This window comes from Podarcis pityusensis (genome assembly GCF_964106645.2).
Source record: "Podarcis pityusensis genome assembly, chromosome: 13".
Lineage (NCBI taxonomy): Eukaryota > Metazoa > Chordata > Lepidosauria > Squamata > Lacertidae > Podarcis > Podarcis pityusensis.
This window is the reverse complement of record NC_138038.1, coordinates 29,248,246-29,261,173: the sequence shown is the minus strand read 5'-3', so window position 1 is coordinate 29,261,173 and position 12,928 is coordinate 29,248,246. Positions and strand designations below refer to the sequence as shown.

General features: G+C 40.0%; 3 protein-coding genes across 3 annotated transcripts; all 3 read right to left on the bottom strand.

The window, feature by feature from the left end:
* Positions 1-902: 902 nt before the first annotated feature.
* On the bottom strand, positions 903-1,844 carry LOC308460760 (olfactory receptor 9S13-like; the record flags this gene model as incomplete). Its single annotated transcript, XM_080977285.1, has 1 exon — positions 903-1,844. The coding sequence occupies one exon, from the start codon at positions 1,842-1,844 to the stop codon at positions 903-905; it is 942 nt and encodes a 313-aa protein (XP_080833411.1).
* A 2,261-nt stretch (positions 1,845-4,105) lies between these two features.
* On the bottom strand, positions 4,106-9,183 carry LOC308460759 (olfactory receptor 9S13-like; the record flags this gene model as incomplete). Its single annotated transcript, XM_080977284.1, has 2 exons — positions 4,106-4,440; positions 8,244-9,183. 2 exons carry the CDS (start codon positions 9,181-9,183, stop codon positions 4,106-4,108), a joined length of 1,275 nt encoding a protein of 424 aa, XP_080833410.1.
* A 2,319-nt stretch (positions 9,184-11,502) lies between these two features.
* LOC308460758 (olfactory receptor 9S13-like) lies at positions 11,503-12,435 on the bottom strand (the record flags this gene model as incomplete). Its single annotated transcript, XM_080977283.1, has 1 exon — positions 11,503-12,435. One exon carries the CDS (start codon positions 12,433-12,435, stop codon positions 11,503-11,505), a length of 933 nt encoding a protein of 310 aa, XP_080833409.1.
* Positions 12,436-12,928: the final 493 nt, after the last annotated feature.

Here is a 12,928-nt window from a genome sequence, read left to right as displayed (position 1 = left end):
ACTTAAATTTTAACATCACACTTCACAAGATTATTCAAAATATTTTGTTTGCTAAAAGATTTTATTTTGTATTTGAAAAAGATAATCGAAAAATTGATGTATTATTCTTTTTCCTAGATTCAGGTAGGTAGCAGTGTTGGTCTGATGCAGTACACACACACACACACACACACACACACACACACACAATGTCCAGTAGAACCTTAGAGACCAGCTAAGTTTGTTCTTGGTATAAGCTTTCGGGTGCATGCACACTTCTTCAGATGCACTGAAACATAAGTCGCCAGACCCTTATATATAGTGGGAGGGTGGGGTGGGGTTTTTCTCAGGAGGGTAGTGAGTCAATCACCCATCTCCTACTACCCTCCTGAGAAAAACCCCCACCCCACCCTTCCACTATATATAAGGGTCTGGTGACTACTATTTCAGTGTATCTGAAGATGTGTACATGCACACGAAAGCTTATACCAAGGACAAACTTAGCTGGTCTCTAAGGTGCTACTGGACAAATTTTTTATTTCTTTTTTTATTTCTTTTTTCTATAAAACATCTGTTTTTAAAAATAGAAGTTAGCAATTTTGGGGCGGGGAGGTGCCTTGCCTAGGGTGCAAAATAACCCAGCACTGCCACTGCTTACACCAGACTTGAGTTCAGTCAGCTTCCACTCAACCAGCTAGGATGAGCAACTTATGCTAGTGTATGTTCAGAACAGTTCAGTACTAGCTAAGGCATTACTTAGCTAGCTGAGCCAGAGATTCCATGTTGGTTATCCCAGTGGCTCTTGCCATAGGACTTTTCCCTGGGTAAAAGAGAATATTGAGAGTTCTGATTACAAATGTAGATTTTCTTCTGGTTTGGCTTGTCTTATGGGATTTAACACCCCCATAAGGTTTTGTCAGATTTTATCTGTTCATTGAAAAGAGCCTCTTTTTCCCCAGAGTCCTTTTTAGAGCTGCTTTGACATCTTTGTTCCTAAGGCTGTAGATGAGGGGATTTAGCATTGGAATGACAAGAGTGTAAAACACAGAGACAATTTTGCTTTGAGCTGGGAAGGATATGGCTGCAGGCTGAGCATAAATAAAGAAGACTGTACCATATAAGATGGTCACTGCTGTTATGTGAGAGGCACAGGTAGAAAATGCTTTTCTCCTGCCCTCTGCAGATTGAATCTTGAGAATGGTGGAGAGAATGTAAGTGTAGGAGGTGAATATCACCACTGTGGTGATGGCAATGATAACGTTGGAGAAGGAGAACATCACAGCTTCGTAGAGATATGTGTATGTAGTGGCAGCGTTCATGACAGCAGGGACATCACAGAAGAAGTGGTTGATTTTGCTGAGGTTGCAGAATCGCAAATGGAAATAGACACTTGTCTGAATCACTCCGTTTGTACAACCGCAAGCATAGGAAGTAGCCAACAGACGATGGCAAGACGTCTTGGACATCTTAGTTGGATAGAGGAGTGGGTAGCAAATGGCCATGAAGCGGTCATATGCCATGACTGCTAAAAGAAACCCTTCTGTAGTAACAAAGATGGTGAAGAGCATCAACTGGGCCACACAGCCCTCATAAGAGATGATGTTCTTCTCCTCGAAAAAATTCACTAGAGCTTTAGGAGCAATGGCGGAGGAATAGCAGAGGTCCAGGAAAGACAAGTTTATGAGAAAGTAGTACATAGGGGTGTGGAGCTGAGAGTCAGCACTTATGACAGCAATCATACCACCATTCCCCATCACTGTGGTGATGTACAGCACCAGAAAAGTGATGAAAAATGTTACTTGCAGCTCTGGGAGATCTCTGAACCCCACCAGGATGAACACAGAGGCTGTGCTGCAGTTGTCCATGATAGATTCCTGAAATAAATTAAAACATTTTAGTGATACACAGCAAACATCCCTTGTTAGTTGGCTCCTCGGAAACATTTGGCCAGCCACTGTTAGTAATAAGTTCATCAAATCATTCTGATGTGGTTGAATTATATTTTCCTTTGTGCTGTCTACATTTAATTTTCTCTTTTTTCACAATTTAATTTTTATGCCTTCCTTTTACATCACTATTGATATATTTCCATCATTTAGTGAAAGAAAAAGAGAGAAAGAAAGGGGGGGTTATTTTCTCATTAGAGCTTGTCATGGTGTTCTGTAGATGTTGGCTGGGGCTGTTGGGAATTTGGGAAGGGAGTGTCACACAACATATGGAAGACACCAGTTTGGCTAGGACTTAAATTCACTTGTCTCGCCTTAACATCTGAAGGGCGGATATGACTCCAGCTCCCAAAAATGTCTTTCTCGATCCTTACATCTTCTCTTTCAACTCAGTGGCTAACTACACACACAAATTCCGCTTCAGGGCAGTAACTCATACTAAACATTCCCTTCCCCATCTGCCTCCACTGTCTTAAAGCAAATTATTTCACCCAGGCATCTTCTACCCAAATACTGAGCCAGCACCATGTTTAATTTATTTCCATGTTAAATTATTCGGGTTGCTTCAGTTTTATTCCTATAGGCAGCAATCCTATACACAGACACCTGAAATTAATTGTGGTTGGACCCTGTGGGGCTTACGTCTGAGAAGACATGCATAGGATTGCTCTGTTGGCCATTAGGCATAACCAGAATAAAATGCACGGTACTGTCAACATACCACTTAGTCATTCTTTGAACCCAGAACATGTTCTATCTCTACAACACAAATAATAGCATAATGCTTGGAACCATTAGCATTGAAAGGGTGGAAGAATATAGGGAATCTTTATAAAGCCGTGGCCATGGTGTTAAAACTGATGTAAAGATTAAGCGGGGGGGGGGGAACCCTACATTTTTTGCAATAAAATAAAAGACTTCTTGAATTCAGTGAAGCTTGCACCCAGATAAATGGGGTTAGGTTTACAGTCTGAACTGGAAAAAACAACAGCAGATTTCAGAATAGCCAAATCTCTGCATCAAACTCATTAAATAAGTCAGCAGCCCCACCTGCTTTAGCAGAGTTGTCAAAATGTGAAATGATAAAACTTACCGAAGATGTAATGGGGTAGGCAGAAAGTCCAACCCCATCAAGTTGTTCTGCAAGAAAGCCTCAACAGTAGAATTTGCCAGAAGTTATAATAAATGAAGTCTTACAGACCTGAGGGTTAATTTATTCCCCACAGTGTCATAAAGTTAACTGCTTGAGAGCAATTAAACGTACATGGTGTATGTTGTAGATATATGTATATACCTAAATATTATTTATGTTTAATGCATTATGTTTGAACAAAAGAAATTTTAGTATTCCTATTCAGATATTATTGACTTCAGATCAATTCACATTCTGTTATATATATATATATATATATATATATATATATATATATATATATATATAAAAGTTAGGTGCCAGATGAAAGACTAAGCCTCAAAGGATACTGTTTTAGGCATATCCAATAAATGCATTGACCTTAGATCTTTTCATGTGCCAGATTTTTAAGACACAATTAAATTGTTGAATTACAGGGCAATCTGAGGAATTCTACTCAGAAGTAAGCCCCTATTAGTTTACTTCCCTCCCTCTCAAAGTAGTTGTATAAGGTGACTAACATTTTTCAAGCAAATGGGCACATTGCCCTCTGAGAGCCGTTCTTCTGTTGGTGCCAAGCAGCAGCCTATGAATAGAAGCAGGCCACAGCAGCATTTATTTATTTATTTATTTATTTATTTATTTATTTATTTATTTATTTATATTTTTAGTGAGTGTGTTTGCAATAAAAGGGGTGGGGAAGGCAAAGGAAAATGGTTTTTAGAAACCTGCTTCTTTAGTTATATGCATATAATATATTGACTTCACTGTGTGTCTAGGTTGGCAAACTTTCTTGAGTGTTGCATTGGATTGGTTTCCTTGATATAGTTGGCATGGATTCATTTGAACTGCTTTCTTGTGTCATGTGCTTTGCATGTAATTGGAGCTCTTCTTGTCAAGCAGGAAAAATCCAAATTTTCCTTCAGATTGGTAGAATTATAATATAGCAGACCAAACTAGGGATCCTATACATTCTTACATTGGAATAAGTCCCATTGTGCTCAGTAAAACTTACTTATTGAGTAGACACACAGCTAAAAACTCTGTATCAACAGACAAAGCCTTTCCTTTTGAGTTGCCTGATCAGAGCCTGTTTGACCTCCTTGTTCCTTAGGCTATAGATGATCGGATTTAACATTGGAATGACAACTGTGTAGAAAACGGACACCACTTTCCTTTGATTGGGAGAGGACATGGCCCCAGGTTGGGCATACATAAAGAAGACTATCCCACAGAATAAGCTTACTGCCATCAAATGGGAAGTGCAAGTTGAGAAAGCTTTGTGTCTCCCTTTGCCAGACAGTATGTGCAAGATGGTAGTAACAATGTAAATGTAAGATACTAGGACAATTATGGCTGTGGTCACAATGATGAGACCACAGACTACAAGGAGACCATTTCATTCACAAATGTGTCAGAACAGGAGGCCTTCATGACCACTGGGACATCACAAAAGAAGTGGTTTACGTGAGTTGGGCCACAAAATGCCAAACTAAATGTAAACTCGGTTTGGGTGCAGCAGTTGACACAACCAAAGAAGTAAGAGATGCGCACAAGGCACATACACCTCTTCTTGGACATAATGGTATGGTAGAGAAGTGGGCTACAGACAGCAATGAATCGGTCATATGCCATCACAAAATGTCTTAGGGAGGTTGTTGAAAGAACAAATTGTTTGTACCACCCTAATTTCAAGCAGAGAGTGCATTCCAGTGTGTGGGTGGCGCCACACTAAAAGCTCTGCTCTAGGTAAGCATTCGATAAACTTCGAGGGTGTGTACTGGGGCACTAGTGAACAGTAAAGAACATGATGCATTAACCCTACAAGAAATAGGCTCCAAAGACAAGAAATTTGGAGCAATTCTGTCTTCACAAGAGAGCAACACTGACCATTTAGAAAACTAGCAAACGTGGAGACAACTTTAATTGTGCTTATCTAAAGGAAAAGCAATTGATGAAACCAGTAGAAAATTTGGCAAGATGGGACTTTCGGGGTGGCGCCATTGGCAAGGGCGGACTCCCTCTGAACTGGAGGGACTAGCTCTGCGTGAAACGGGTCTTTTCCACTACGGCGAAGCGGGGGCCCAGCTAAAAATCACAGGCGGATGAAGCCTGTGACCATGGGACTCGGCGGGCACCCCTAGCGCCCCCCCAACCCGCAAAGGAACCCACTAACGGGCTCCGAAGTGAAGAGGGGGAAGTGGCGCGGTGCTGTGAGTCAACTGCTATTTCCGTGGAGCGAAGCCGCACAGCCGTTGCCGGAGAGCGCTGCCTTTTTCCTGGGACAATTTGGCTTCTAAAATAAGCACCCGTGAGTACTTAAACTTTGAACAATCGGACTTTAAACAAGGACTTGCGAGAAGAAAGGAATTGGACTTAAAAAATTATTTTAATTTAGTACTGAAATGGGAAGGTCTAAACAGGAAGTCAGCCTTCCATTTCTTTTTAGACAGAGTAAAGCAAAGACAACGTAAACTAGAGCTCAGAAAATCGCTTTTAAAAGATTGGTTTTCATCATTTAAAATTGTTGAACCCCCCTTCGGCAGCAGGAGATGAAGGGGGATCTTTTTTGGACTGTTTAAACCTGCAGAAGTGAGTTTAAATTAAAGTAACTTTCCACCGTCCTGATCCTGGAGCGGGGTGTCAGGACTGACGTTTTGAAGCTCATTGACCAGAGACAAACGTTTTTGACAGATAGTTAAAGGAAGAGAAGCATAGTGATTCCATTGTTTCCTTTTGCACTTTAAAGGAACAAATATTGACAAAATATCTCAAAAAAGATACTTTGTTGCAAGAACAAATAGAAGTCCTCCCCCTAGAGGGAGACCGTGAAACTGTAACTAATTCCAGGGAGCTTGCTGCTGTCTCAGATTACAATCGTGGGAATGGACTTGTGACCTTGTAGGACAATGTATTCAGAGGCTCTGTTGTGTGCTTTCTGTAAAACAAGTGCCCTATTGGAACAGTTAAGTGAGAAGATGGATTTGATGACTAATGCGGCCAGAATTTTTGAACAGGCAGTGGGAAACTATGTGGAGCCCACCCAGGAATTAGATCAGGAGTGTGTCCTGACAGAGCAGATGAGAGAAGAGGATGTTGCTGAATCTTGGGCGCCAGAGATGGAGGGAGCTGCGGCCTTGCAGGAACAAGAGCTTTTGGATTTGACAAGTGAACTTGGAAAAAGCCAGATTTGGAAAGATAAAGTTTGGATTGGTTTGGAAATGGGGGGTTGGATAGACCCCCCTATGCAAGGATGTTTGGACTTTCCGAGTCTGGCAATGGGCCGTGAGATGTTTGGAGCTGTGGGGGCTCTCAATTTCGGAGGGATTCTGAAACATCTTCTTAAATACCACATGGAGTTGAGTCTGGACTATGGAAAAGGGGCTGATCTGTTGAAAAGGGTCAAAAATATCACCAAGCTGGAGTGAAAGGAGAATATGAAGAAGAACTGCGGAAGGGACATGGAAGAGATTTAAGGGCCTCGGATATAAGGTTGCCAGGTTAATGCACTAGATCGATGGGATAAAAAGGACTGACAAAACCCGGGACCAGGAGGAAGGGATGCTGGATGAAGATTGGATTGTTTTTATTTCTTTTTTTTTACTATTAGGATTGTTTTATAAAATTGATGAATGTTAGAAAAATGTTGGAACAAAATTATTTGGCTTTAGTAAAAAAAGTTTAAAGAATTAGGTAAGAATATTATGGTTGTGAGAAGTCGGTAAAAATAAGATTTAAGTTTTAAGTTTTTAAGGTTTTCTATAAGATAAGATGAAAATAGATTAAGGTAACGTAATGACAGAATACTATGAAATATGGAAAGGATTTGCTGCATAATTATTAATCAGGATACAAAAAAAAGGGAGGAGGAGGAGGTCAAAGAAAGAAGGTAAAGAGAGTTGAGGATTTGAGAATGAGGGATGTATTTTTGTTTGTATGTGGTGTATTTTTGTTTTTTTGATTTTGTATTGTTTGATGTGGTTTCTTTTTTCTGTGTTTTTTCTATTTTCTTTTTCTGCTTTGTTTTTTCTTTGTAATTTCAAAAATCTTCAATAAATATCATATTTTTTAAAAAAAGAAAATTTGGCAAGATGAACAGTATTGGCGACAAATCTTGGAATGCTGGGTTGCTTTGGTCTGATTCCTTGGCATGCAAAACTTGGTATTTCGTGATACAACTGAAAAGTTGTACTGTGCTAGCAATCAGGATTTTTTGAAGTTGCAGAATATTTAGCTCCTATTTCTCCTATCATGAGCACTTGACCTGAATAAATTGGTGACCAAATTTGCAAAGGAAAAGGTATGCAAACGGAGATTTGTCTGAAACCTAAACTTTTAAGAGACTTAAATTCTAACATCACACTTCACAAGATTATTCAAAATATTTTGTTTGCTAAAAGATTTTATTTTGTATTTGAGAAAGATAATCAAAAAATTGATGTATTATTCTTTCCCCTAGATTCAGGTAGGTAGCAGTGTTGGTCTGATGCAGTACACACACACACACACACACACACACACACACACGTAAAATGTCCAGTAGAACCTTAGAGGCGAACTAAGTTTGTTCTTGGTATAAGCTTTCGTGTGCATACACACTTCTTCAGATTCACTGAAACAGATGTCGCCAGACCCTTATATATAGTGGGAGGGTGGGGTTTTTCTCAGGAGGGTAGTGAGTCAATCACCCATCTCCTGCTACCCTCCTGAGAAAAACCCTCACCCCACCTTCCATTATATATAAGGGTCTGGTGACTACCAAGGACAAACCTAGCTGGTCTCTAAGGTGCTACTGGACAATTTTTTTATTTCTTTTTTTATTTCTTTTTTCTATAAAACATCTGTTTTTAAAAATAGAAGTTAGCAATTTGGGGGCGGGGAGGTGCTTTGCCTAGGGTGCAAAATAACCCAGCACGGCCACTGCTTACACCAGACGTGAGTTCACTCAGCTTCCACTCAACCAGCTAGAATGAGCTGGTGTATGTTCAGAACAGTTCAGTACTGGCTAAGGCATCAGTTAGGTAGCTGAGCCAGAGTTTCCATGTTGGTTATCCCAGTGGTTCTTACCATAGGATTTTCCCCTGGGTTAAACAGAATATTGAGAGTTCTGATTACAAATGTAGATTTTCTTCTGGTTTGGCTTGGCTTATGGGATTTAACACCCCCATAAGGTTTTGTCAGATTTTATCTGTTCATTGAAAAGAGCCTCTTTTTCCCCAGAGTCCTTTTTAGAGCTGCTTTGACATCTTTGTTCCTAAGGCTGTAGATGAGGGGATTTAGCATTGGAATGACAAGAGTGTAAAACACAGAGACAATTTTGCTTTGAGCTGGGGAAGACATGGCTGCAGGCTGAGCATAAATAAAGAATACTGTCCCATAAAAGATGGTCACTGCTGTTATGTGAGAGGCACAGGTAGAAAATGCTTTTCTCCTGCCCTCTGCAGATTGAATCTTGAGAATGGTGGAGAGAATGTAAGTGTAGGAGGTGAATATCACCACTGTGGTGATGGCAATGATAACGTTGCAGAGGGAGAACATCACAGCTTCGTTGAGATATGTGTATGTAGTGGCAGCGTTCATGACAGCAGGGACATCACAGAAGAAGTGGTTGATTTTGCTGAGGTTGCAGAATCGCAAATGGAAAGAGACACTTGTTTGAATTACTCCGTTTGTACAACCGCAAGCATAGGAAGTAGCCACCAGACGATGGCAAGACGTCTTGGACATCTTAGTTGGATAGAGGAGTGGGTAGCAAATGGCCATGAAGCGATCGTATGCCATGACTGCTAAAAGAAACCCTTCTGTAGTAACAAAGATGGTGAACAGCATCAACTGGGCCACACAGCCCTCATAAGAGATGATGTTCTTCTCCTCGAAAAAATTCACTAGAGCTTTAGGAGCAATGGCGGAGGAATAGCAGAGGTCCAGGAAAGACAGGTTTTTGAGAAAGTAGTACATAGGGGTGTGGAGCTGAGAGTCAGCACTTATGACAGCAATCATACCACCATTCCCCATCACTGTGGTGATGTACAGCACCAGAAAAGTGATGAAAAATGTTACTTGCAGCTCTGGGAGATCTCTGAACCCCACCAGGATGAACTCAGAGGCTGTGCTGCAGTTGTCCATGATAGGTTCCTGAAATAAATTAAAACATTTTAATGATACACAGCAAACATCCCTTGTTAGTTGGCTCCTCGGAAACATTTGGCCAGCCACTGTTAGTAATAAGTTCATCAAATCATTCTGATGTGGTTGAATTATATTTTCCTTTGTGCTGTCTACATTTATTTTTCTCTTTTTGACAATTTAATTTTTATGCCTTCCTTTTACATCACTATTGATATATTTCCATCATTTAGTGAAAGAAAAAGAGAGAAAGAAAGGAGGGGTTCTTTTCTCTTTAGAGCTTGTCATGGTGTTCTGTAGATGTTGTTGGCTGGGGCTGTTGCGAATTTGGGAAGGGAGTGTCACACAACATATGGAAGACACCAGTTTGGCTAGGACTTAAATTCACTTGTCTCGCCTTAACATCTGAAGGGCGGATATGACTCCAGCTCCCAAAAATGTCTTTCTCGATTCTTACATCTTCTCTTTCAACTCAGTGGCTAACTACGCACACAAATTCCGCTTCAGTGCAGTAACTTATACTAAACATTCCCTTCCCCATCTGCCTCCACTGTCTTAAAGCAAATTATTTCACCCAGGCATCTTCTACCCAAATATTGAGCCAGCACCATGTTTAATTTATTTCCATGTTAAATTATTCGGGTTGCTTCAGTTTTATTCCTATAGGCAGCAATCCTATACACAGGCACCTGAAATTAATTTTGGTTGGACCCTGTGGGGCTTACTTCTGAGAAGACATGCATAGGATTGCTCTGTTGGCCATTAGGCATAACCAGAATAAAATGCACGGTACTGCCAACATACCACTTAGTCATTTCTTTGAACCCAGAACTTGTTCTATCTCTACAATACAAATAATAGCATAATGCTTGGAACCATTAGCATTGAAAGGGTGGAAGAAAATAGGGAATCTTTATAAAGCCATGGCCATGGTGGTAAATCTGATGTAAAGATTAAGGGTGAGAAAACCCTACATTTTTTGCAATAAAATAAAAGACTTCTTGAATTCAGTGAAGCTTGCACCCAGATAAATGGGGTTAGGTTTACAGTCTGAACTGGAAAAAACAACAGCAGATTTCAGAATAGCCAAATCTCTGCATCAAACTCATTAAATAAGTCAGCAGCCCCACCTGCTTTAGCAGAGTTGTCAAAATGTGAAATGATAAAACTTACCCAAGAGGTGGATGGGGTAGGCAGAAATTCCAACCCCATCAAGTTGTTCTGAAAGAAAGCCTCGACAGTAGAATTTGAAAGAATTTATAATAAATGAAGTCTTACAGACCTGAGGGTTAATTTATTCCCCACAGTGTCATAAAGTTAACTGCTTGAGAGCAATTAAACATACATGGTGTATGTTGTAGATATATGTATATACCTACATATATATATGTATATGTATACACACACACACACACACACACATATATATACATATAATATAATAAACATATTATATATGTTTAATGCATCATGTTTGAACAAAATAAATTTTAGGATCCCTATTCAGATATTATTGACTTCAGATGTAACATTCTGTTACACACACACACACACACACACACACACACAAAAACACACACACACATATGTATATATATAAATTAGGTGCCAGATTAAAGACTAAGCCTCAAAGGATACTGTTTTAGGCATATCCAATAAATGCATTGACCTTAGACCTTTTGCTTGTCCCAGATTTTTAAGACACAATTAAATTGTTGAATTACAGGGCAGTCTGAGGAAATCTACTCAGAAGTAAGGCCCTATTAGTTTACTTCCCTCCCTCCCAATGTAGTTGTGACTAACATTTTTCGAGCAAATGGGCACATTGCCCTCTGAGAGGCATTCTTCTGTTGGTGCCAAGCAGCAGCCTATGAATAGAAGCAGGCCACAACAGCATTTATTTGTTTGTTTGTTTATTTATTTATTTATTTATATTTTTTAGTGAGTGTGTTTGCAATAAAAGGGTTGGGGAAGGCAAAGGAAAATGGTTTTTAGAAACCTGCTTCTTTAGTTATATGCATATAATATATTGACTTCACTGTGTGTCTAGGTTGGCAAACTTTCTTGAGTGTTGCATTGGATTGGTTTCCTTGATACAGTTGGCATGGATTCATTTGAACTGCTTTCTTGTGTCATGTGCTTTGCATGTAATGGGAGCTCTTCTTGTCAAGCAGGAAAAATCCAAATTTTCCTTCAGATTGGTAGTGTTATAATATAGCGGGCCAAACTAGGGGTCCTATACATTCTTACATTGGAATAAGTCCCATTGTGCTCAGTAAAACTTACTTATTGAGTAGACACACAGCTAAAAACTCTGTATCAACAGACAAAGCCTTTCCTTTTGAGTTGCCTGATCAGAGCCTGTTTGACCTCCTTGTTCCTTAGGCTATAGATGATCGGATTTAACATTGGAATGACAACTGTGTAGAAAACGGACACCACTTTTCCTTGATTGGGAGAGGACATGGCCCCAGGTTGGGCATACATAAAGAAAACTGTCCCAAAGAACAAGCTTACTGCCATCAAATGGGAAGTGCAAGTTGAGAAAGCTTTGTGTCTCCCTTTGCCAGACGGTATGTGCAAGATGGTAGTAACAATGTAAATGTAAGATACTAGGACAATTATGGCTGTGGTCACAATGATGAGACCACAGACTACAAGGAGCACCATTTCATTCACAAATGTGTCTGAACAGGAGGCCTTCATGACCGCTGGGACATCACAAAAGAAGTGGTTTACATGAGTTGGGCCACAAAATGCCAAACTAAATGTAAACCCAGTTTGGGTGCAGCAGTTGACACAACCAAAGAAGTAAGAGATGCACACAAGACACATACACCTCTTCTTGGACATAATGGTATGGTAGAGAAGTGGGCTACAGACAGCAATGAATCGATCATATGCCATCACAGCCAGGAAAAAGGCCTCTGTGGTTCCAAAGAGAGAGAAGAAGAACATCTGGGTTGCACATCCATTGTAGGAAATGGCCGTGTCCCCTGTTGCAAAGCTCACCATGGCTTTGGGAGTGATGACTGAAGAGTAGCAAATATCCAAGAAGGACAGGTTCTTTAGAAAGTAGTACATAGGAGTATGGAGTTTGGAATCGGAACTGGTGATTAAGATCATACCAGCATTTCCCACCAGAGTGATGGTGTACATCAGCAAAAAAAGCAATAAGAAAACTATTTGCATTTGTGGCTGACCCTTAAAGCTCACCAATATAAATTCAGTGACCTCAGTATGGTTTCCCATAGCTTAGTTATGACAAGGTGGAAAGTCAGGGGAAAATGTCTTTAAATATCCTTGTATTTGTATTTGCAAACTTCAGAAATGAGAGCTTGAGTATGCAATCCTCACAGTGTGGATGCCAAAGGCATAGGAGCACTTTACTGCTACTTTGCATCAGAAATATAGCTGCTTTGTAAAATTGTAGTAACAGAAACCTGAATGGGAATACAAAGGAAGAGAGGGAGAGAGAGCGATTACACAACAGTGGTTCCTAAAGTAGGTAGTAGTACTGCCCGTTGTGGGGGATTCCCTATATTACCACTAAAAGCCAAGGGCTGACAGGTGGATGCTGGAGGCGTAAATGACTATCAAACTTTGAAAAGGTGGTATCACTGGATCAAGCTGAATAATGTTGTTGAATTAATTAAACTAAATAGTTTTAATTTGATTGTTTTTTAAAAAAAGAAAGCAAGAAAAGTGACTTAAAGAGAATGCATCATTGGGCTAACAACAACAA